Source organism: Geotrypetes seraphini, chromosome 7, assembly GCF_902459505.1.
Source record: "Geotrypetes seraphini chromosome 7, aGeoSer1.1, whole genome shotgun sequence".
Classification (NCBI taxonomy): domain Eukaryota; kingdom Metazoa; phylum Chordata; class Amphibia; order Gymnophiona; family Dermophiidae; genus Geotrypetes; species Geotrypetes seraphini.
In genome coordinates, this window is record NC_047090.1 from 58129563 (window position 1) to 58154228 (window position 24666).

Sequence of the window (24666 nt, forward strand, 5' to 3'; positions counted from 1 at the left end):
AGATGTGCAAAGATGGATCAGAAACTGGTTGGCGGGTAGGAAACAGAGGGTAGGGGTGAAGGGCCACTACTCGGACTGGAAGAGGGTCACGAGTGGTGTTCCGCAGGGCTCGGTGCTCGGGCCACTACTATTTAATATATTCATAAATGATCTAGAAATAGGGACGACGTGTGAGATAATAAAATTTGCAGATGACACCAAACTATTCAGTGGAGCTCGGACTAAAGAGGACTGCGAAGAATTGCAAAGGGACCTGAATAAACTAGGGGAATGGGCGACGAGATGGCAGATGAAGTTCAACGTTGAGAAATGTAAAGTACTGCATGTGGGAAGCAGAAACCTGAGGTACAACTATACGATGGGAGGGATGTTATTGAATGAGAGTACCCAGGAAAGGGACTTAGGGGTAATGGTGGACATGACAATGAAGCCGACGGCACAGTGCGCAGCGGCCGCTAAGAGAGCGAATAGAATGCTAGGTATAATCAAGAAGGGTATTACAACCAGGACGAAAGAAGTTATCCTGCCGTTGTATCGGGCGATGGTGCGCCCGCATCTGGAATACTGCGTCCAATATTGGTCGCCGTACCTTAAGAAGGATATGGCGATACTCGAGAGGGTTCAGAGGAGAGCGACACGTCTGATAAAAGGGATGGAAAACCTTCCATATGCTGAGAGATTGGAGAAACTGGGTCTCTTTTCCCTGGAGAAGAGGAGACTTAGAGGGGATATGATAGAGACTTATAAGATCATGAAGGGCATAGAGAGAGTAGAGAGGGACAGATTCTTCACACTTTCAAAAAATAAAAGAACAAGAGGGCATCTGGAAAAGTTGAAAGGGGACAGATTCAAAACAAATGCTAGGAAGTTCTTCTTTACCCAACGTGTGGTGGACACCTGGAATGCGCTTCCAGAGAATGTAATAGGGCAGAGTACGGTACTGGGATTTAAGAAAGGATTGGACGGTTTCCTGCTGGAAAAGAGGATAGAGGGGTATAAATAGAGGATTTCTGCACAGGTCCTGGACCTGTTGGGCCGCCGCGTGAGCGGACTGCTGGGCATGATGGACCTCAGGTCTGACCCAGCAGAGGCATTGCTTATGTTCTTATGTTATGTACATCATTTAAAGTCCGTATTCCTGCAATCATCCAATGCTTCCAGATGATCTTAAATCCGCCAATTTGAATCTTGGGGTTTAGCCATATGGTTTGGTTTGTTGATTTACTAATAGGAATAGTTGTTAAATTGCTGACAAATCGTAAGGTTTTCCAAGTGTCCATTAATATTCTGTTATCTTTATATAATCTAGGCATCTTGATACTAAGAACATGACAGAGATTTAAAGGAAACATGAGTCGCCATTCCAAATATAACCAATCTGGGGTGTTTTCAATGAGCTCAGGGAGGACCCAATACATACCTTGGCGTAAAATATAGGCTTGATGGTACCTATAAAAGTTTGGAAAATTTACCCCACCCTCCTTAATTGGTTTTTGTAAAGATACTAGAGCGATTCTGGGAGTTTTACCTAGCCAAATAAATTTTGTAAGAATAGAATTCAATTTTTTATAAAAAGACCCCTGAAAAAAAACTGGTATCATACCCATTTGATAACAAACTACAGGCAATATCATCATTCTAACAGTTTGAACTCTCCCCCACCAAGACAGATGCAAAGGATTCCATTGCTCATACATTTCTGTTACCTTTTTTAATAGAAATTTTTCATTCTCTTTCACAGTATCTTCTAGTGTGTTTTTAATCCAAATACCTAAATATTTTAATCCATCTTCCTTCCATACAAATGAGAATGTATCAAACAAACTCTTTGTACAATGCACATTAAGTGGAAGAATTTCAGATTTACTCCAATTTATCTTATATCCTGAGAATTTTCCAAATTTTTCTATCAATTCTAACAAGCATGGAATGGTTGTTCTTGGATTTCTCAAATGAAGTAATATATCATCTGCATAATGTGACAAACGGACGTCTTCCCCAAGGTTTGCCACAGGGAAATTAAGGAAAGTATATAAACCCCAGTGCAGAAGGGCTGACCAGGTCAGTGCCCAGGACAATAAATTAGCTGACTACCTGGTGAGTGACAATGAAATGGAAATAGAACAGGAAGGCTTAGACTTACCTGAAGCAGTTCCAGAGCCAGGCAGGAAGAAGCTGCCTTGCTATTGTCCATTGCCTGTAAGGCAGAAAGCTCGTAGGCAGTTTCCCCTCAGAGGAACGGCATGGGCTGAGGAAGGAATTCCCTTCCCCCATCCAAAGCCAAGGGGGAGTGGTTCTTCCCCTCAGCTTAAAGCCAGGTTCGTTAGCAGAAGGAGGAGGAGCAGAACGAGGCTTGGCAGTAGAGCAGAGGCAGGACGGGGCTGAGCAGTTCCTCAGCACTGACTGGGAAATGACTGAGGAACAGGCTGGTAATTTGGCCACTGAATTCCTTCCCCCAGAACCCATGGTGTTGGAGGAAAGTGGGGCTATACAGGAAAGCTGGCCAGAGGAAATGGAGAGCTGAATATCCTGAAAAGGTCTGTGAACAGAGCTTTGTTTTGGCTGTATTTCTCTGTTGGCTCTTTGAACTAATGACTGGGGGAGTTACTAGGGAAATAATCCTGTACTGCAATTTCACCTGTTGGTTTGCTGAAATTGAGAAAGGATACAGTAACCTCCTCTTCAGGTTATGGTCTCAGCTGAACCAAACGCCATGCTGGCTAGTTTAAAGCCCAGAATTTCCTGACTTCCACACTCCGTGGAAGTGCCCAGCTGTTAAGATAGTGCCTTAGCAACTAACTAATTCAATTAGTCTGCCTGCCTCGTAGGAAGCAGGAAATTACCCCTCTCAGGGAAAAGCCTGCTCGGGACTAGGGAGAAAGTTCAACCCAGCTAGAGAGAGTGAATGCACTGCAGGACAGCACAACATATTCCTCAGTCAGGAACAGGAATGCCTCTTCTGTCAAAGCTACAGGAGAAAGTTATTTGTGTTAACTGTTTCACTGCTTAGCCTCAGAGCATATTAAGGACTGTATGTGTTTTACCAATCAAGTCCAGAGCTGCTTACTGGGTGACTAAGAGTGAAATGAACTTTTTCTGTTGTTTTTGTATGAGGTGCATGCTCCCAGGAAAACCCGGAGCGGCACAGTAATTCCACGTCCGGTGGCCGAATAAAAGCTTATGTTTTCACCAAGGCCATTCTGACAGTGTGATTTTTTTCAAAATCCTTGGAGAATAAGCTTAGTGGGGCATTTGCCAGCGACTACCAACTTGAAAGGTGACCCTAATTCTAAAGGGACCACGCCAGTAGCAAGCTTCATGTCACTACCCGACGGCTCAAGGTGTTCTCAGAGAGCGAGGGTGTGACAATATGCAGAGATCTTATATTCTTGATCTGTACGAGAAATACCCTTTATCCCCTTTGCCTGTTGAATAGCTAATAATAAGGGTTCTAAAACAATATCAAAGAGCAAAGGAGATATTGGACAACCCTGCCTAACTCCTCTATGTAGATTAAAACGTTCAGATAAATTATTATTAATATATAATCTTGCAATAGGGGAACTATACAAAGTTTGAATCATTTGTATAAATCCCGAACCTATACCAAACCATTCCAATGCCTGATACATGAATGTCCATTCCACTCTATCAAAGGCTTTCTCTGCATCTAAAGATATAGAAAAAGCCAGATCATTCATGTCTTTTGTTAAATTTAGCATGTGAAAAGCCAATCTGGTATTACTAGATGAATGTCTGTTCGCAACAAATCCAGTTTGATGCATATCAATGATAAAAGAGAGAGCCTTAGCCAACCGCATTGCCAATGCTTTAGCTCAGTGATTCCCAACCCTGTCCTGGAGGAACACCAGGCCAATCGGGTTTTCAGGCTAGCCCTAATGAATATGCATGAGAGAGATTTGCATATGATGGAAGTGATAGGTATGCAAATTTGCTTCATGCATATTCATTAGGGCTAGCCTGAAAACCCAATTGGCCTGGTGTTCCTCCAGGACAGGGTTGGGAACCACTGCTTTAGCTAATAATTTTCCATCCACATTAATTAAAGAAATAGGCCTGTACTTTGAAACCAAAGTGGGATCTTTATTTGGCTTTGGCAAAACAATAGTCAAGGATTCTGCCATAGTACCTGTAATGCAACCCTTACTTAGTTGAGATTGATATAAATTTAATAATTGGGGTAATAGAGAAGTTTGAAATGATTTATAAAATTCCACTGTAAAACCATTCCCATCTGGAGCAGATCCAACTCTAAGAGACTTCAAAGCTGTTTCTATTTCTTTTAATGATATAGGCTCTTCTAAACTTTTTTTTAATGTGATCAGGAATTTTTGGACCATCAATAAGTTTTAAAAATTCCAAACCATCTTGCTCTTTATCAGCATAAGACTCGGAAGAATACAGAGCTTTATAAAAATTAACTTAAAATATTTCCGATCTGAGTGTGTATATTTCCTTTTTCATCCTTTATTGCTATAATTTTTGTTCTTCTTTTCTTTGCTTTAAGATAATTTGCCAGTAATCTTCCCACCTTATTTGAATTTCCATAATACAGGGTTTGCTGGGAAAACAAATTTTTCCTTACCAATTTTGAAGATAACTCATTATATTTACCCTTTGCTTTTAAAAGAGCCTGTAAAGTGTCTTGTTCCCATTTATCAACTAATTTAGATTCCAAATGTTTAATTTCTTTTTCCAAATTAGAAAATTGTTTTTCAAGTTGTTTTTTAATATATGCAGAATATGAAATAATATTACCTCTTATAGTAGCTTTAAGTGCATCCAATAATATTTATTTACTAATATCTTCTGAAGTATTTATTTGAAAAAACTCAATTATCTTCAATTTAAACTCTTCAAGGAAAATTGAATCCGCAACCAATGTATTATAAAATCTCCATACTGATCTATTTTTATCCTTTTCATCAAATTTAAAATCAATCCACACCCCTCCATGATCAGATAAAATACTGTAATTGGATCAATGGAAGCTTGTGTCACTTGATGTACCAATGAATTTGATACAAAAATATAATCTATTCTTGAAAAGGATTTATGAACTTGTGAACAAAAAGAAAATTCCTGATCATTAAAATGAAGTATTCGCCATATATCTTTCAAATCACAAGATTGAACCAAATTATCTAACCCTAATGATTTTATATTTTTACTTGGTTTTTTTATCCATAAAAGGATCCATAACAGCATTAAAATCTCCAGCTACAACTAAATTAGAAGCAGCTAGTGGGAGTAATAATTGTTGTATATTCTTGAAAAATTCAATTTGGTTCGAATTAGGGGCATAAACATTAAATAAAGCCAAGGTATTATTTCCCATGCTCATTTCTACATTAATCCACCTTCCTAAGGGATCAAAATCTATCATTTGAAAAGAAGCTGAACATTTTTTACTTATTAAGAAGGCAACCCTGCTTTTTTCCCAACTGCAGGGGCAAAAAAACAATGTTTCACCCAATCCCCTTTGAGTTTCTTTGATTCTATAGCCGATAGATGCGTTTCTTGTATATAATATATGTCAGCCCTTTGTTTTTTCAAAAATGTAAGCATTTTTTTCCTCTTTACTGGGTGATTGAGGCCATTAACATTAAGTGAAAAGATTTTAATCTCCATTATATATATTAATTGTAATATATCTCTTCCATTTATCATAGAATAAATTAAATAATAAAATATGAATATACACCATTTTCCATCTTATTTCATTTTGCATATTACACCTCATCAATTCATCCTTATATCCTTTACTACCTCCCTTCCCTCCCTTACCTTGTGACATCTAAGACAACAGTGACTCACTGGCTTTAGGAAGCAGTGTTTTCAGCCTATATCTCAGCAGGGAAGGCTTGGCTTTTGTCTATTAGAGTGCACTCTGCTCGTGCTTTTGACACTTCCTGAGTCAAGTCACCAGGCTTTTTTCTTGGACATTTGCCGGGTGATTACCTGATTATCGGTGAATACATTTGTCAGGCATTACTGTGTGGATGTGATGGCGTGGCAGGGGCTTTGATTCTTTCTGCCAGAAATCAGGTTCCCACCCAGTCTGAGGATTGCTTTGCTAGATCCCATACATCTGAATTTGTCTGCTGCTGATCACAGGGAATGAAAAATGTATGTCCTACCTGATAATTTTCTTTCCCTTAGTCACAGCTGACAAATCCAGAGCCCCACCCCTGAACTGGACAAGGTTTTTTGCTTGCCTGTCATTGTGTGTTTGTATATAGTTGCTGGTTTCTTATTCTTTCAGAGGTTTTTTCTTGCAGAGATTTGGTTTACATGTGAGGAGGGAGTAGTATTTGTGGTTTGGTTCCTCTTGCTTATGTAGAAGAATACTGGGTGATCTGTGAGCATGCCATCCGATGTCATGATCACAAATTGGTGCTCTCTATCTTCACCTGCTGGTGGCTGGACTTAATCCATATGTCTGGATTCTTCTGCTGTGACTAAGGGGATGAAAATTATTAGGTAAGACATAATTTTTCCTTCTGTGAGGGAAAAAGAGCATTAATATCTTTTTCTAAGGGGAAAACAGCAACTTATGACATTTAAAGGCCAGTAGTCAGAGCACAATTGGGTAAACACATGGGGGCTAGTTTGCGGAAGTTTTTCTCCAGGGAGGAGGGGACCCTCCTATTGGTTTCGAGCATACATATCAGTTTACAAGTTTTGCAACCCGATAGACTATCAATCTGTTAAGGGTCGCTGGGAAATGGAGTTACAGGTCACTTTGGGACATTGGGATGTTGCCTGCACTCTCCGGGGACACCAGGGGTGACCCCCATGCGCTTGGTTGCAGGAAACATATTATAGGATGACATTGAGAGCTTACTATACTCACACACAGTTATGTTACAGTAGAGGTTTCCCTACACCAGTGTGTCATAAGTGTGCACAGGGGGAGCACACCTTGGGACATGCATTCTGGTCCTGCCCTATAATACTGCGCTTCTGGAGCCATATAGTCTCTTACATGTCCGGCTTGATTGGGAGAGTACTGAGGAGCACACCGGCCCAGATGGTTCTGGATTTGCCAGAGGATTATGGCCATTTGCCCTGGGGCCACTTGACTCTATGTAGGAAGATGAGCCTGTTGGCCCATAAATGTATCCTTCAATATTGGATGGTTCAGGACCCTCCGGAGTTCTGGCATTGGCGGAACCAGTTGCATCAGTTGGCTACCTGGGAGGCAAGGGATGCTGGGGGCGACAGGGAAGAGGAAGCTTTTGTTCCTGAACATCTGGGAACCCTATTTGCAGTCCTTGCACCCAAAGGGCCATAGTGCTATATTAAGATGGTTGTATTAATCTGGGCAGTTTGCAGTTGATGGGGAGGAGAGTCCCAGGGGGAGGGGGAGAGTACCTGGGGGGTTAGTTATGGGGGAGTTGGGTTCCATTGGTAGTTGATTTTGGGTCTGGGCATTTGGGTGGGGGAGGGGGGTGTACGGTTTTGTACGTTTATGCTATGATTACTGTTTCTTGGTTCGAGTGGGGGGAGGGATGATGGATGGCCTGCTCCAGTGCTCATAAGAGTCCAGGGCCCTGGTTTGTGTTGTTAATGTCTCTGGACCTAGGACTTTAGGTGGATTAGTTAGGTAGGTGACTTTGCATTATGTACCTATAAAATGTTGATGACTGTTCTTTTGTTGTAGAAGATGCTCCAGTGTTCCTTACTTGACTTTACTATCATCTATCTGTTTCTGCTGTTTTCATCAATAAAATCATTTGAATTGAACATAAAGGACAGTAGTGATTTAACATGAAAAATCATAACAGAAGACTGGTGTTTTATTTTATTTTATTAGATTGAAAAAGACGCTTTGGATATCCAAATCAACGACAGAGAGATTCAGAAGGAAACTGAAAAAACAAGACATGAACTATATGGTGGGTCTTGTTTTCATACATAATAAAGTACTTTGTATTCTATTATTTAATGAAAATTAGTGCTGGTACAAGATCCTTTATCCAAAATTCTGAAAACCAAAAAGCTCTGAAAATTGAAATTTGACACTGAAACCAACACAGGTGCATATATGTTTCTCCTGTTCTCTGTACAATTCAAGTCTAAGGACTGGAAGAATGGCAGAGAAAGCTGCAGATTCCATTCAGAGTAGCATAGAAAGTTGAGCTATAGAAGAAGCTTGATCATAGTGTATCTGTACAATGGCTGACTGAAGATTTTTTTTGCAATTTTTTGGTCTTGTGGTCTGTCTTTTTATGACTTAACATTACCATTCCAAAATCCAAAAAATTCCCAAAACTGAAATATGCCTGGTCCCAATGATTTTGAATAAAGGATCTTGTACATGTGCTATAGACATTCATTCAATATATCTATATTGAATGAATTAAGTAATAGGATACAGATAAATATTTCCAGGAAAAAAGTGCATATTGTAATACTTAAATATGAAATCTGTCACTGTACCCCAAATTTGTGGTAATCTGCTCACTTATATAAGTAATTGCAACTGGCATAGAGAGAACCTTCTAAAGGAACACAGTCAGGTTGGAATAACAATGGCAGCAGATGGTGATTCTTGTGCAGAATTGATCAGGAGCCTGGAATTTCTATAGGAGGTCATGAGTAAGGATCTCAGAGGTTCCCAAGGATGAAAGGGGGTGGCAGCCCCAATCCAAAACCTCCCATCCTCCTCCCAGTAAGCAAATGACATCCCTTAAGGGTCCAGGATCATCCCTCAGAGAGAAAAGGGCTGCTATTGGATCCCTGGGAAAGAGAGGGGAGATCATCTGTCTGCTAGGAGAAGAGTATAAGGGATTTAAAAAAGGACAGTCTCTGTTTCTCACCCCCTCTTCTCAGCAGGAGTTCTAAATCTCCTTTCCCCAACACATGGTCAGCCCAGGTCAGCCAGAGAACTCTTCTGCTCAATCTCCCCCTGAAATAGTAAATGAGTAGCCTAATAGAACAGCGCACCAAGAGCCAGGGAAGCCTATTTTAAATGCTACTGTTTCTCCTCATATTCTTTGGCAAGTCACATATCTCTCCATTACCTCGGATGAAAACTTGGATTATAAATTGTCTGGGGATAGAAATATTATTTATTCCAGCATTTATGTACCACTTATTATCCAAGTGGTTTACATTCAGGTACCAGTGATCACAATATGATTCGCTTCGACCTGGATACAGGGGCAAAACATCGATCCAGAATGACGACCACAGCACTGAACTTCTGAAAAGGAAATTATGAAGGGATGAGGCTCATGGGGAAGAAGATAAAGAAGAGAATAAGCACTGTAAAAACACTAGAGCAAGAGAGCAAGCATGGTCCCTTTTTAAGGACACAGTCACCGAGGCACAAAATCTATATATACCACGTATCAACAAGGGATCCAAGAGGAAAAAATACAAGGAACTGGTGTGGCTCACTGTAGTGGTGAAGGAAGCGATCAGAGACAAGAAGACTTTGTTTAAAGAATGGAAAAGGTCAAAAACGTACAAACTGGAAAAAGCACAAACAGCATCAAAGCAGGTGCCATAAGGCAGTAAGTGGGGCCAAAAGAGATTATGAGGAAAAAATAGCCAAAGAGGCAAAAAATTTCAAGCCGTTCTTTTAATATATTAAGGGGAAATGACCTGCAAATGAAACGGTGGGGCTATTGGATGACCATGGAATAAAAGGAATGCTAATGAAGGTCAAAGCCATTGCTGACAAACATTCTTTGTGTCTGTATTTACTGAAGAGGATATACACAACATAGCGGAAGCAGACAGGCTATACGCAGGAAACGAAGACGGAAAACAGACAAGGTTGATGGTCAGTCTAGAAGAGGTATGCAGGCTTATAAATTATAAATCCCCATTACCGGATGGCATCCATCCGAGGGTAATCAAGGAACTGAAAGGAGCTATAGCTGAACTGCTTCAACTAATAGCCAATCTGTCGATCAAATCGGGAAGAATTCCGGAAGACTAGAAAGTAGTAAATGTTACGCCAATCTTCAAGAAAGGTTTGAGGGGAGATCAGGGAAACTATAGACCAGTGAGTCTGACCTCGGTACCGGGAAAGATGGTAGAGGCACTGATAAAGAACCGCATCATTGATCACCTTGATGGACACAATCTGCTGAGGACCAGCCAGCACGGCTTCAGCAAGGGAAGATCTTGCTTGACGAACTTTCTGCACTTCTTCGAGGAAGTAAACAGGCAAATAGACAAAGGCGAGCCGGTCAACATTGTATATCTGGATTTTCAGAAGGCATTCGACAAGGTCCTGCATGAACAACTACTTTGAAAAATTGCAAGCCATGGAATCGAGGGTGAAATACTCATGTGGATAAAAAACTGGTTGGCGGATAGGAAACAGAGAGTGAGGGTAAATGGACAATATTCAGACTGGAAAAGCGTCACGAGTGGAGTGCCACAGGGTTTGGTGCTTGGACCTGTGCTCTTGAACATATTTATAAACGACCTGTAAACTGGCACGATGAGCAAGGTGATTAAATCTGCAGACGATACAAAGCTATTCAGAGTAGTAAAGACGCAAAAGAATTGCGAAGACCTCCAACGGGACATAAACATGCTCGAGAAATGGGCCGCAACATGGCAAATGAGGTTTAACGTGGATAAATAATGTCGGTAACAAAAATCTTATACACGAATACAGGATGTCTGGTGCGGTACTCGGAGAGACCTCCCAGGAAAGAGACATGGCAGTACTGGTCGACAAGTCGATGAAGCCATCCGCGCAATGTGCGGCGGCAGAAAGGGTGAACAGAATGCTAGGAATGATTAAGAAGGGGATCACGAACAGATCGGAGAAGGTTATCATGCCGCTGTACTGGGCCATGGTACACCCCCACCCGGAATACTGCGTCCAGCACTGGTCGCCGTACATGAAGAAGGACATGGTACTACTTGAAAGGGTCCAGAGAAGAGCAACTAAAATGGTTAAGGGGCTGGAGAAGTTGCGTACTGCGAGAGGTTGGAGAAACTAGGCCTCTTCTCCCTTGGAGAGGAGACTGAGATAATGAAGGGAATAGACTTAGTAGACAAAGACAGGTTGTTCACCCTCTCCAAGATAGGGAGAATGAGAGGTCACTCTCTAAAGTTAAAAGGGGATAGATTCTGTACAAATGTAAGCAAGTTCTTCTTCACCCAGAGAGTGGTGGAAAACTGGAATGCTCTTCTAGAGGCTGTTATAAGGGAAAACACCCTCCAGGGATTCAAGACAAAGTTAGACAAGTTCCTACTGAACCGGAATATACTCAGGAAGGGCTGGTCTCAATTAGGGCACTTGTCTTTGACTTAGGGACCACCGCAAGAGCGGACTGCTGAGCACGATGGACCACTGGTCTGACCTATCAGCAGCAATTCTTTTTTTTTGTTTTAAGTTTTTTATTGATTTTTTCACATATCAACAAGTGTTATAAATTTTCCATACATTTATCTTAACAATACACTTGATATCTCTATAATGTATTTTATATAAACCATATTTTATATTATTTTTCTTATGAATTTATATAACATATATATTGTAATGATTTTATCAATTATTATTTAATTATGAACCCTTTTCCCTCCCTTTATCACATTAATTTCTCATAAGACTATCATTCATTCATTATGATATATTTTTTATAATGTATAATAAAGAGAATAAATTCTTTACCCCTTCCCTCCCTCCCTTCTTTAACCATTATCTTATTATGGGGAAAAATTAAAATCAGTCATTGCAAAAATCTGTTAATGGTCCCCAAATCTTCTTGAACTTATCCATATATCCTTTTTGTGTTGCAAATGTACGCTCCATCTTATATATATGGCAAACTGAGTTCCACCAAAAATTATAGTTCAATCTGTCATAATTTTTCCAATTATGTGTAATTTGTTATACTGCTACTCCAGTCAATATAAATAAAAGTTTATTGTTATTTGATGAAATTTGACTTCGAGCTCTCATTGCAGTACCAAACAAAATCGTATCATATGTCAAGGCTACCGGATTTTCTAACGTCCTATTAATTTGAGGCCAAATTGATTTTCAAAATATTAATATGAATGGACAATAGAATAAAAGATGATCTAATGTCCCTGCTTCAAGATGACAATGCCAACATCTATTAGACTTAGAGCTATCTATTCTATGTAAACGTGTAGGGGTCCATAAAGCTCTATGTAAAATAAAAACCAAGTTTGTCTCATAGAGGCTGACAATGTGCATTTTAACCTCCAAGACCAAAGTCGTGGCCATTGAGATGCATTAATCTGATGCTTAATCTCAATGCTCCAAATATCTCTAAGACCATTTTTTTTATTTTTATGTACGAATCCAGATATTAATTTATACCACATTGCGGCCTGGTGACCCATGGAATCTATCTGAAAACATAAGAATTCCATACTATGATAGTTATTAAGATTTTTCCATTCAGGGAACCCTACCTGAATGGCCTGCTTCAATTGCATCCATCTGAAATATTTGATTTATTCAAACCGAATTTATTTTGCAATTGTGAAAATTCAAGCAGTTTACCTTTATTTATTACATCTTCTAAAATTCCAGCAATCATCCAATGTTTCCAGATAATTTTAAAACCACCAACTTTGATCTTTGGATTGAGCCATATTGTTTGAGTCGTTGATTTAGTTATTGGAATAGGAGTTAGATTACTTATATATCTTATAGTTTTCCAAGTATCAACAAATATTTTGTGATTCTTATATAACCTTGGCATTTGAATACTGATAACATGACTCAGACGTAAAGGAAACATTAATCTCCATTCTAACCAGAACCAATCTGGTATATGTTCAATGGGCTCTGGGAGAATCCAATACATACCCTGACGCATAATATAGGCTTGATGGTACCTATAAAAATTTGGAAAATTTACCCCTCCCTCCGCAATTGGTCTTTGTAAAGATACTAGAGCAATTCTGGGGTTTTTTCCAAGCCAAATAAATTTTGTTAACATCTTATCCAAGTTTTTGTAAAATGACCCCTAAAAAAAAATTGGTATCATACCCATTTGGTAACAAACTACTGGTAATATCATTTTTACAGTTTGTATTCTCCCCCACCAAGATATGCATAAAGGATTCCATTGTTCACACATTTCTGACACTTTTTGTAATAAATTTTTTTCATTAATTTTCATAGTCTCATCCACAGTTTTTGTAATCCAAATTCCTAAGTATTTTAATCCTTCTTCTTTCCAAATAAAAGAAAATGAGTCAAATAAACTTTTTGTACAATGTACATTGAGTGGAAGCACTTCTGATTTATTCCAGTTTATTTTATAACCTGAAAATTTTCCAAATTTTTCAATTAATTCAAGCAAATTTGGAATAGTTGTTTCCGGATTTCTCAAATAAAGTAAAATATCATCCGCATATGCTGATAACTTATATTCTTTATCTGAATGCGGAATACCCTGTATCTCCCTTACCTGTTCTATAGCTAATAATAAGGGTTCTAAAACGATATCAAAAAGCAAAGGAGATAGTGGGCATCCTTGTCTAACCCCCCTTTGTAGAATAAATCTTTCTGAAAAATTGTTATTGATATATAATCTAGCAGCAGGGGAGCTATACAATGCTTTTATTATTTGTATAAATCCGGATCCTATTCCAAACCATTCCATTGCCTGAAACATGAAGATCCATTCCACTCTATCAAAAGCTTTTTCAGCATCTAATGAAATAGAGAATGCTGGGTCATTAATGGATTTTGTCAAATATAACATGTGATGTGCCAGTCTAGTATTATGAGATGAGTGTCTTTGAGCAACGAAACCTGTCTGATGCATATCTATAATGAAAGCCAATCTTAATGCTAATGCCTTAGTTAGAATTTTTCCATCCACATTTATTAAAGAAATTGGTCTATAATTTGAAACCAAAGTGGGATCTTTATTTGGCTTAGGTAAAACTATAGTTATTGATTCAGCCATAGTACCTGTAATACAACCTTTATTTAGTTGTGTCTGATATAGTTTTAATAAATAGGGCATTATAATGTTTTGAAATGATTTATAAAACTCCACTGTATAACCATCTCCACCTGGAGCGGATCCAACCCTAAGGGATTTCAAAGCTGTATCTAATTCTTTTAAGGATATTGGTTCTTCTAAACTTCGTTTTATATGTTCAGGAATTTTTGGTCCTTTTATTAACTTTAAAAAATCTAAACCATCCTTTTCCTTTTTCGAATAAGGCTCAGAAGAATACAAATCTTTATAATATTTTAAAAATTGTTTTATAATGGGATCAATTTGAGATAAAATTTCACCATTCTCATTTTGAATAGCAATTTTTTTTTTTTTCTTTTTTTCGCTTTAAGATAATTTGCTAGCATTCTTCCTGCCTTATTCGAATTTCCATAATACAAAGCTTGCTGTACAAATAAATCTTTTCTAATAATTTTTGAAGAAATTTCATTATATTTACCTTTAGCTTTTAAAAGTTCTTGTTGTGTCAAATAATCCCATTTTTCAATTAATTTTGATTCTAGAGACTTCACCACTTTTTCCAATTTCTGTAAATTGTTTTTTTTCTTTTTTTATTTGCAATGCTGAATAAGAAATAATTTGTCCTCTAATATATGCTTTAAAAGCATCCCACAAAGTCTCTATTGAAATTTCTTCTGTATCATTAATTTGAAAATAATCTTTTATTTTTTCTAAAAGATTTTCACAAAAATCAGTATCTGTGAGCAATGTATTATTTAATCTCCATATAGGTCTATTTCCATTCTGATCTATTATTTTAATTTCAATCCATACTCCGGCATGATCAGATAGTATAATTGGATCAATGACAGCCTGTGTGACTTGATGTACTAATTGATTAGAAACAAAAATGTAATCTATTCTAGAAAAAGAATTATGAACCTGTGAGCAAAACGAAAATTCCCGACCATCAAAATGAAGAATACGCCAAATATCTTTTAAATCACAAGATTGTACCAAATTATCAAGGCCTAATGATTTTATAAATCTTCTCGGACTTTTATCCATCAGTGGATCCATAACAGCATTGAAATCCCCTGCTACTACTAGATTTGAAGTAGCAAGTGGAAGAATTAATTGTTGCAGAGTTTTAAAAAATTCATTCTGGTTCGAATTAGGGGCATATATATTGAAGAGCGTCATGGTGGTATTTCCCATGTCCATTTCCACATATATCCATCTTCCAAGAGGATCAGCTGCCTTAAATTTAAATGAAAGTTCAATATTAATGGCACTAGTCTTTAAATCCAGAAATAGATATAAACTTACTAAATAAATACTGGATTCTTTTAGTATCACTATACAGTTTTTAGATATCACTATATAGTTTTTATACAGACGCCTCAGCCCCACCTCTCCACCACTGTAGTAATTTTATACTGTGGGAAGTTCACTGTGGCTTTCCATCATTGGCTGTCTGTTGGATTAGTTTTAGTATTCATTTTCTCTTTTTTAATGTTATAGCTTATATGTTGACTTCTTAAATAGATATAATTTTTTTGGATAATTTAAACATTTTTAGCTTTGTGTTATTGTTAAGTATACAGCTGCTTAGCTGTTTTATACTTATCTCAGCTGAACCCGGGAGTCAGACCCGACATGTTTCGCACGAAGTGCTTTATCAAGGGTCTCCCTGTGTGAGAATAGAAAAAGATTATATGTAGAATGTGCTTACATCACAACCTTTCAGGTCTAATTAGTTTGGTCTAGGTTTGTTTAGGTTTAATTAGACCTGAAAGGTTGTGATGTAAGCACATTCTACATATAATCTTTTTCTATTCTCACACAGGGAGACCCTTGATAAAGCACTTCGTGCGAAACATGTCGGGTCTGACTCCCGGGTTCAGCTGAGATAAGTATAAAACAGCTAAGCAGCTGTATACTTAACAATAACACAAAGCTAAAAATGTTTAAATTATCCAAAAAAATTATATCTATTTAAGAAGTCAACATATAAGCTTTAACATTAAAAAAGAGAAAATGAATACTAAAACTAATCCAACAGACAGCCAATGATGGAAAGCCACAGTGAACTTCCCACAGTATAAAATTACTACAGTGGTGGAGAGGTGGGGCTGAGGCGTCTGTATAAAAACTATATAGTGATATCTAAAAACTGTATAGTGATACTAAAAGAATCCAGTACAGTGGTGCCTCACACAATGAACTTAATCCGTTCCAGGAGCAAGTTTGTTATGTGAAACGTTCGTTGTGTGAAACGCGTTTTCCCATAAGAATACATGTAAAACAAAATAATTCGTTCTGCAGCCCTACATTTCCCTCCCTCCACCTCACCTCACATGCAGAGCCTGCCAGCCTTCTCCCTCACCCAGCCGCACGATCTGCAGGAGGCTAAGAACTTCGGGAACTGGGTCAGTTCCCACTGCAGCTCCATGTGACTCTAGGCAAATCACCTGACCCTCCAGTTGTCCTAGGTCAGTGGTCGGCAAACCGCGGCTCGCGAGCCGCATGTGGCTCTTTAGCCACTTGAGTGCAGCTCTGCACTTGCCTAGGGCCCGAAACTGTCAGAAGGGTCCCAGGGCTGGCGTAAGAGGGGGGAGCATAGATCTAAGGGGCCCTGCGATCCAAACTTCTTTATTAAACACCTAAATTTTCCTTTTCAGAGGGACCCCGACATGGCAGCTGTTCTCATAAACTGCCGGTAGCTGCCCCGAAGCTTTCCCTTTGCGGCGATCTGCCCTATCAGAAACGGGAAGTTGCAGCAGAGGGAAAACTTCGGGGCAGCCGCAGGCAGTTTGTGAGAATGGCTGCCATGTCGGGGTCCCTCTGAAAAGGAAAATTTTGGCTGGAGAGGGCAGTGATCTCTTGCCTTCCCTACTGCTCCTCCCCCGTACTGTCCAGCTTTCCCTCCCCTGCTGGCCAGAACTCCTCATCTTTCCCCCAAGAAATTCAACAGTTTTCCTTCCTCCCTCTTCGGCTGTACCAGCAGGTTAGTTTGTCTGCACAATATTCACTGCTGCTGTGCATCAGCGGGTCTGGCTCCCGGCACGATCTCAAAAAGCTGTGCACGCGCAGCTGCTGGAGTTGATCAATGTTCTCCTCTCCTGCAACTTCCGGTTTCCGGTTGCGTCAGAGGAGAAGATTGAACAACAGAGCATGCGCGCATGTGCTGCTCCCTGAAAGCGTGTGGCTGGCCGAAAAAGAAAGCCGGAAAACTCGGCATCCGAGGTAAGGTGAGGGTGCTGCTGTTCCCGGCTCACATTAGGAAGCGGCGAGAGTAGTTCCGCCCCCCCCCCCCCCCCCGGGCCCCTCGGGCGACTTCGTTGTGTGAAACGAAGTTCGTTATAGGGAGCAAGACAAAAAGTTCGTTATGCGCAGCGTTCGCTGTGCGAGGCGTCCGTTATGCGAGGCACCACTGTATTTATTTAGTAAGTTTAAATTTAAATGAAGCAGAACATTTTTTATTTATTAATATAGCAACACCAGCTTTTTTTCCTATTGCTGAAGAAAAGTAACATTGTTTGACCCAATCACCTTTTAGCTTTATAGATTCGTTATTTGAAAGATGGGTCTCTTGTATGCAGCATATATCAGCGTTCTGTCTTTTTAAAAATAATAATGCTTTTTTTCTTTTAATCGGGTGATTGAGACCATTAATGTTTAAAGATATTATCTTAAGACCCATTATGCATTAATATAATTTGTAATGTAACATCCCAATTTTCAATATTTTTTTTAATCTTTTTTTTCCCACATATAAGATAAAATAAAGAATTACCTATTGTACACAGACCCTTGAAATTTAATACCCCCCTATTTCCTCCCTCCCCACCCCATACATATACGAATACTTGGAAACGCAAAATTAGATCAGGTTTAACATCACTCCTTACAAGCTATAAAATATTTTAATATCACAAGCTCCATAGTAATAATATAAATACTACTATTAAAATTCAACAATTTATATATCTTTGTTTTCTTATTTATATGAATACTTTTATTTATTTATCCAAATTTTGTTATGTTCAGCTAAATTAAATATATATAAGATATTTTGAATTTATAAAAAGGATAAGATTATTAGAATACTTTAAGCAAACATTTTATCTTTTATAACTTCAATCATTCATCTCATTCATTATAATTTCTATTCTATGAGATACATTCATCTAGAATTAAAAGGTAAAAATTGTGAAAAAAAAAAAAAAAAATCTATCATAACCCATTCTCTTACTCATTCTTATTCCTATTTTTTTTTTATTTTTTTTTTTTTTTTTATTCAATTTTTTCTATACCGTTCTCCCAGGGGAGTTCAGAACGGTTTTACATGAATTTATTCAGGTACTCGAGCATTTTTCCCTATTTTAATAGGTCAATTGAAAACTTTAATGATTCCTATCCATAAACCTTTTTCTCTATATCCGGTAAAGAACTGTATCTTATAGAGAATGGATTCAGCTTATATCTGAATCATAAAACATATTCTTACTATGAAGTTATTATTATTTTCTTTGTAAATACAATTTATTTCATTCTATATTTTATATCTAATATTAAATATATTTTCATTCCGTATAGTTCCGTTGGTATGAATGCCTTTTTTTTTTTTTTCCTTCAAGTTTCCTCTTCTTCCTCCGTAGACGTGATGACGTGAAAACAACCTTTTTTTTTTTTTTCATTTCCGGTGTAGTTCATTGGTTGAATAGAGATTTCCTGTAAATGCATGCTTCTTCGTGTTTTTGTTCGGCAGTGTCATAGCAACCATCATACCTCGGGTATTTCTGTGTCTCTGGGGACTATATGGCAGGGAGACATTCACCTCGCAATCCTCTGTCTATTTGAAATCTGACTCAATCCTCTAACTCCCTGAGTCGTGCAGCGACACACAGCATGAAGTCAACATTCCGCCCCTCCCCCATGTCAGCCACTCATCCATGCTCTCACCGAGCCAAGTTCCGTGCTCGTGTCATCGATCTTTCTCTTTTTTAAAAGTAAGTTGGAAGATTCTATATATTCTGCTAATTTCTTGTAATCTGTGAAGTTTTGTGTTTTATTTCCCAAAGTTACTTTCATAATCGCTGGATATAGAAGTCCATATCTTGCTCCTAGTGCTCTTAATTGAGGTCTTAAATCCAGTAGTTGTTTTCTTTTTAAGGCAGTTTCTCTGGCAAAATCCGGTACAATGTGTATACGTGCATCTTGACATCGTAAATTTTTATTTTCTTTAGCCAGTTGACATATTTCAGCAACATGTTGGTATCTTAATAGTTTAAATATTAAAGTTCTTGGACCTTTTTGTAATGTTGTTTTTTGTCCTGGTATTCTGTGTGCTCTTTCAATTTCGAGAGGCACTTTGGATTTAAGAGGCAGGATTTTTGGAAGAAATTGTTCCAGGAAAGTGATGGGATCATTTTTTTCCACTCCTTCAGGCATCCCTATAATTCTTAAATTATTTCTTTTTTCCCTATTCAAACAATCTTCCAAGTCTCTCTTCATTATTTCCATTTCTTTCCAAGCTTTTTTATTTTGCATGACTTCAGTATGTACCTCTTCCGATTTTTCTTCTAAGTGAGTTATTTTGTTATCTATTAGGTCCACTCTTTTTGTAAGCATGGCTACGTCGTCAATTGCCTTTTGAAGTTGTTTTTTGATTTCTAAAACGATATCTTTGATCTGTCTTATTTCCACCATCATGTCTGTTTCTCCTTCTGAAGGCAGCGGAACCTTTGAAGGTGTCCCTGGTTCAGGCTTTGATCTTTTATTACTGCTTGTTCCTGATCCTCCGGCTCCTGTATCATTTTTATTTTGTTTGCCCGATGCCATTTCTTCTTATCCACCGTTTTTTTTCAGTGAAAAAATCAATTTTGGAGCTTTAAATTTGAAATATTAGCTTGTCTGGCATGGAGCACAGCTATTACCCGACCATTTGCTTGCGTGTCCAAGCCACGCCCCCTATCAGCAGCAATTCTTATGTTCAAGCATTTGCCCGTATTTATCCTGGTGGGCTAACACTCAATTCCCCAGTGTACCAAGTACATTAGATAAAGAGATTTACACAGGGTCATGAGGAACGTTGTGGAATTTGAACCCAAAACCTCAGGGTGCTGAGGCTGTAGCTCTGACCACTGCACCACACACTCCCCTACTGTACCTGAATGTAACACAATCGTGAAGTAGAACTGAAAAGAGGCAAGAGCTAAATTTAAAAAATCCCTTCCCATCCCTCTCATGTTCTTTCCATACCTTCAGCTACCTCTCCATCTGCTTTCTGATTGCCCTATTTTCCTCCTCTCCTTCTTGCTCTTTCTATTTTTTTCTCTCCTCCTGCTCTGTAGCTTCTGCTTTCTTGCCCTAGCACTCTCCTTTCACATCCCTCTTGGCCCAGTTACCCCACTTCTTTTCCTAAATGCATCCCTCACCTCACATTCTTCTCTCCTCTTGCTCACAACCTCCTTTTTGCTTTCTCCTCTGACTCCCACCTGCATCCCTTTTTTTCTGCCCAGGTCACACTTTTTTTTTTTTTTCTTTTATTCCACTTCTCTGATTTTTCTGTCCATCTGTCCACTATTTTCCTCTACTATCATCTCTCATCCTATCTAGTCTCTAGGCTGCACTCACCTCTTTATATTCCTGTCCACTTCTGTTTGCCCTGCATTCCTTCTCTTACCTCCCAAATGCCCTTCTCTGCAGGACAGGCTTAAGGAGTGACTTGGTTAGGCAATTAAGTGCACACAGTCTGCTTTACTATCTTGCTTTACAGCAGTGTTTCTCAACCAAGGGAGGAGCCTGAGGCGCCTGAGCCAATCAGGGCCTTAGGCCCCGCCCTGTGCATAATATGATGCACCGGGGCAGGGCCTAAGGCCCACATTGTGTCGCTGGAGGCCAGAGGAGCAGGAGGGACTGAGCACCCCTTATGCTCCCAACTTACAGGTACCAACGGCAGGAGGGAGTTGGCATCCCTCCTGCCATATTTAAGTTCAGGGGGGTTCCAATGGCAGGAAGGAGTTGGTATCCCTCCTGCCATATCTAAGTTGAGGGGGTTCAGCAGGGGTGCCGATGGCAGGAGGTAGTGGGCATCCCTCCTGCTATATTCACACTGGGGAGCTGATGGCAAGAGGGAGTGGACATCCCTCCTGCCATATTCGCGCTGGGGAGGTGGATTCATTTGGTGGCAGGAGGGAGTGAGCATCCCTCCTGCCATTTTTTTGGGTTTGGGGAGGGAGCGCATTGTCGGGGAGGGAAGAAACTTTTTTTTATTGGCCAGTATTTTGCGTGTGTAATATACGCAAAATGTCTGTACCATTGCAAAAAAAATGAAAAATAAAAACCCCAGGCAGACCTGTTGGTAACAGTTACCTACACGTTTGCAGCAGTCGGGTTTTAGGATAGTAAAACCCGATTCAAAATAGTCAAGCAAATGTTAGTGAATCAATCGCTTGGCTATTTTACATGGGGTTTTACTAATTTGCATGGGTTGGATTGGATTGGACAATGGGGAAAAACACGCAGTGGGCCGTTTAGTGAATCGGGTGGGTAGCAGCAATCGTTGCTAAACCTGTGAAAACAGGTTTCGTGACAATCGCTGACTTTAGGGCCTGAGTGTCTGATATGCAAAACTATTTAAATATCCAAGAGAAATTATTTAAATTGCCTGTCCAGGGCTAATTGGGCATTTTCCTTGGAATTTTACTGGATAGTGTTGCTAAAATGCTCAGTTAACGCCTGAGCCAAAATCTGCTATTTTGAAGTTGTTCTGGGGGTACAGTTGGCACTTAGCTAGTTAAGTTATGATTTTTAGCACTTATCCCTACTACTACTACTTATAAATTATATAACGCTGCTAGATATATGCAATGTACATTGACATGTAAAAGACAATCTAATTAAAACAGACAAACAGGACAGATAGGGGTTAGGGAATTACTTACAGAGGGAATGATAAAACAGACATGGTACTTTACAACTGAGTGGGAGTTAAAAGCAGCCTCAAAAAAAAGTAGGCTTTTACCCTAGATTTGAATGCTGCCAGAGATGGAACTTGACATACTGCTTGAGGCAGTCTGTTCTAGGCATACAATGCAACAAGATAGAAGGGACGGAGTCTGGAGCTGACAGTAGAAGAGAAGGGTACAGACTAGAGAGACTTACCAAATGAATGGAGTTCCTGGGGAGCAGTATAAGGAGAGATACTAAGGAGCTGCAGAGTGAATGCACTTGTAAGTCAATAAGAGGAGTTTGAACTGTATGTGGAAATGGATAGGGAGCCAATGAAGTGACTTGTTGAAAGGGGCAATATGAGCACAGCGACACTGGCAGTACATAAGTCATGCAGCAGAATTTTGAACAGATTGAAGGAGAGAGAGATGGTTACTTGGAAGACCTGTGAGAATTGCATTTTATGTGGTTATCTTGCTTCTATCTTCATCGCCAGTTATGTGCCACATACCACACTTAACTGGCTATGGATCTTCTCTACGTCGATTGCAAACCCTTCTGAATTCAGCTGTACAGTGATTTGTAAAGCTTATAATTTTGATCATATTTCTCAACTACTGATAAAATTGAATTTGCTCTATCAAATTTCACTCAAATTATTTTTTTGACCCATTAATTTATCATTCAGGTTTTCCTTCCTATCTTTCCTCTATTTTATCTCATATCCCTCATAGGTCATTGAATGCTAATTGTCTCATATTGCCTCTCCCAAGCTCTGCTCATCATAAATCTACTTGTTCTTTGGCTTTTTATTTTATTGCTCCAAAATTTTGAAATATTCCCCCTTTGCTTAGATTGAAATCTGTCTTTTTCTAATTTTAAATCAGAACTTAAAAATAATTTTAAAGTTGCCATTTTTTGACCCATCCAAGGCTTCAATTGCTCTTTTGATCTGCTCTTGCAGTTTCAGGTTTACCAGTCTTCCCTTGCCCTTTCTTATGGGTGATTTCTGTCCTATCATTTTTTTGGTGTTCTATTTTGTTTTAAATTTCTATATTTTATTAATTGTTGTACATTGCTTTGTTCAATAGCCGGAAAGTCAATGCTAGAGTCTGGACATGGGCTGACATTGTATTTCCAGGTATAATGCTAGCGGTGGTCAGCAAAACACTGATTGCCACTGGTTGAATATCGAGCCCTGAATTGTTAGAGCTGCACAGAATCCTTAAAAGGCATAGCTCAGCCTATACTTTATCTTAGCTTGCTGGTCAATGGTCACACAACCACAAGTTCTGTCCATTCTGGTGTGACTTCTTTACTTTATGAATTGTATTTCTTCCCTTCCTTCCCGGTTATCAATGTTAATAATCATGAGTTCTTACCCATTATTTAATAATTGTATGTACTGTATTGTTTGTTCGTTTTTTATATTTACTAATTGTTAAATTTAAAGTGTACATCGCTTAGAATATTTGATTAAGCGATTTATCAAATCATCTAATAAACTTGAAACTTGAAAGAAAATTAGCAGGTAAAAACCAATTCCTCCAGATAAGTGAGAACTACATCTCCATGCTTGCAATGGGGAAAAATCAGGACTGTATCAGCTTGATCAAGTTGACCTTGGTGTACATTAATTTTACTTTAAACTGACCATTCCTACCTCTGCCAATATTTTTAGATGATGAGTAGCATAACTAGACATCTACAATTAGGAATTCAGCAGCAAGGCACTTATACAAATTTAGACACCTGATACTTTTTTTTTTTCAATTAGGTGCATGGAGGGGCGTTTTCAATAGGACATCTAAGTCTGAGTTTGGATGTTTTTGGGAAAGACATCCAGAAATCCAGTAGAGAAAATATCCATTCTCAAAACAGCAAGATAGTCAGTCTGTCTTTTTTTTAATGACTTATGTAGATGTTTTGGTCCTTATTACGTCTATCTTTTTTGGCATTCTCGAATATAAATATATCTACATGAAGAACGCACAAAAACAGGCAGCCTGCATTCTTATTACAGGCAGTCCCCGGTTTAAGAACACTTGACTTAATTGAATTCATGCTTACGAACCAGGGTACTGCCTTTCCCTTGTGCGAACATGCCTCTTCTTTCTCCATTCCTGTCCAGATGTGACCTGTCTCAACGTGCCCCTCGTCATCCTCCTCCGTTCTTCCCAAATTCGTGCCTCCCATGGTCATTTACCTGCTCTGGCTGGCTCCCTCCTCCCAGCCGCACTTTTGTTGGCAAAGCTGCAAGTGGTGGCTTCTGCACACGGTCCACTGGACCTCACAAAGCTGCGATCAGCGGCTCATGCATGTGGCCCGCTGACCTAGAAGCCTTGCCTCTGACACAGACATCAGAGGGAAGGCTTCTGGGTCAGTGAACTGCATGCAGGAGCTGCTGATCGCAGCTTCACAAAGACCAGCGGACTGTGTGCAGAAGCCACCGCTCACAGCTTTGCCAACAGAAGTGCAGCTGGGAGGAGAGCCAGCCAGAGGAGGTAAACACGGGAGGTACGAATTTGGGACGCGGAACAGAGGGGGATGACTAGGGGTGCGTTGGGACATGGAAGGGGGAGGAGGGTTGTGTTGGGACATGGAAGGATAGGAGGGAGCACAAACTGGACAAAGGATGGAAGGGAGGAAGACAGGGAAGTAACATGAACATGGGACACAGAATGGACTGAGGGAGGGGAGCATGAACTTGGGACATGGGATGGAAGAATAGAGGAAGTGAGGGAAAGATGCT

General features: G+C 39.3%; 1 protein-coding gene across 2 annotated transcripts in view; it reads left to right on the forward strand.

Annotated features, from left to right (window-relative positions):
• The window catches only part of RIBC2 (RIB43A domain with coiled-coils 2), a 95818-nt gene that overhangs the window by 8359 nt on the left and 62793 nt on the right, over nucleotides 1-24666 (forward strand). Inside the window, exon 2 of one of the 2 annotated variants that reach the window (XM_033953129.1) lies at nucleotides 7841-7922. In XM_033953129.1, the coding sequence (XP_033809020.1) occupies nucleotides 7841-7922 (82 nt within the window). Of the gene's footprint in view, nucleotides 1-7840; nucleotides 7923-18677; nucleotides 18971-24666 lie in introns of those variants that run through there. The other variant, XM_033953130.1, reaches the window with a different exon arrangement.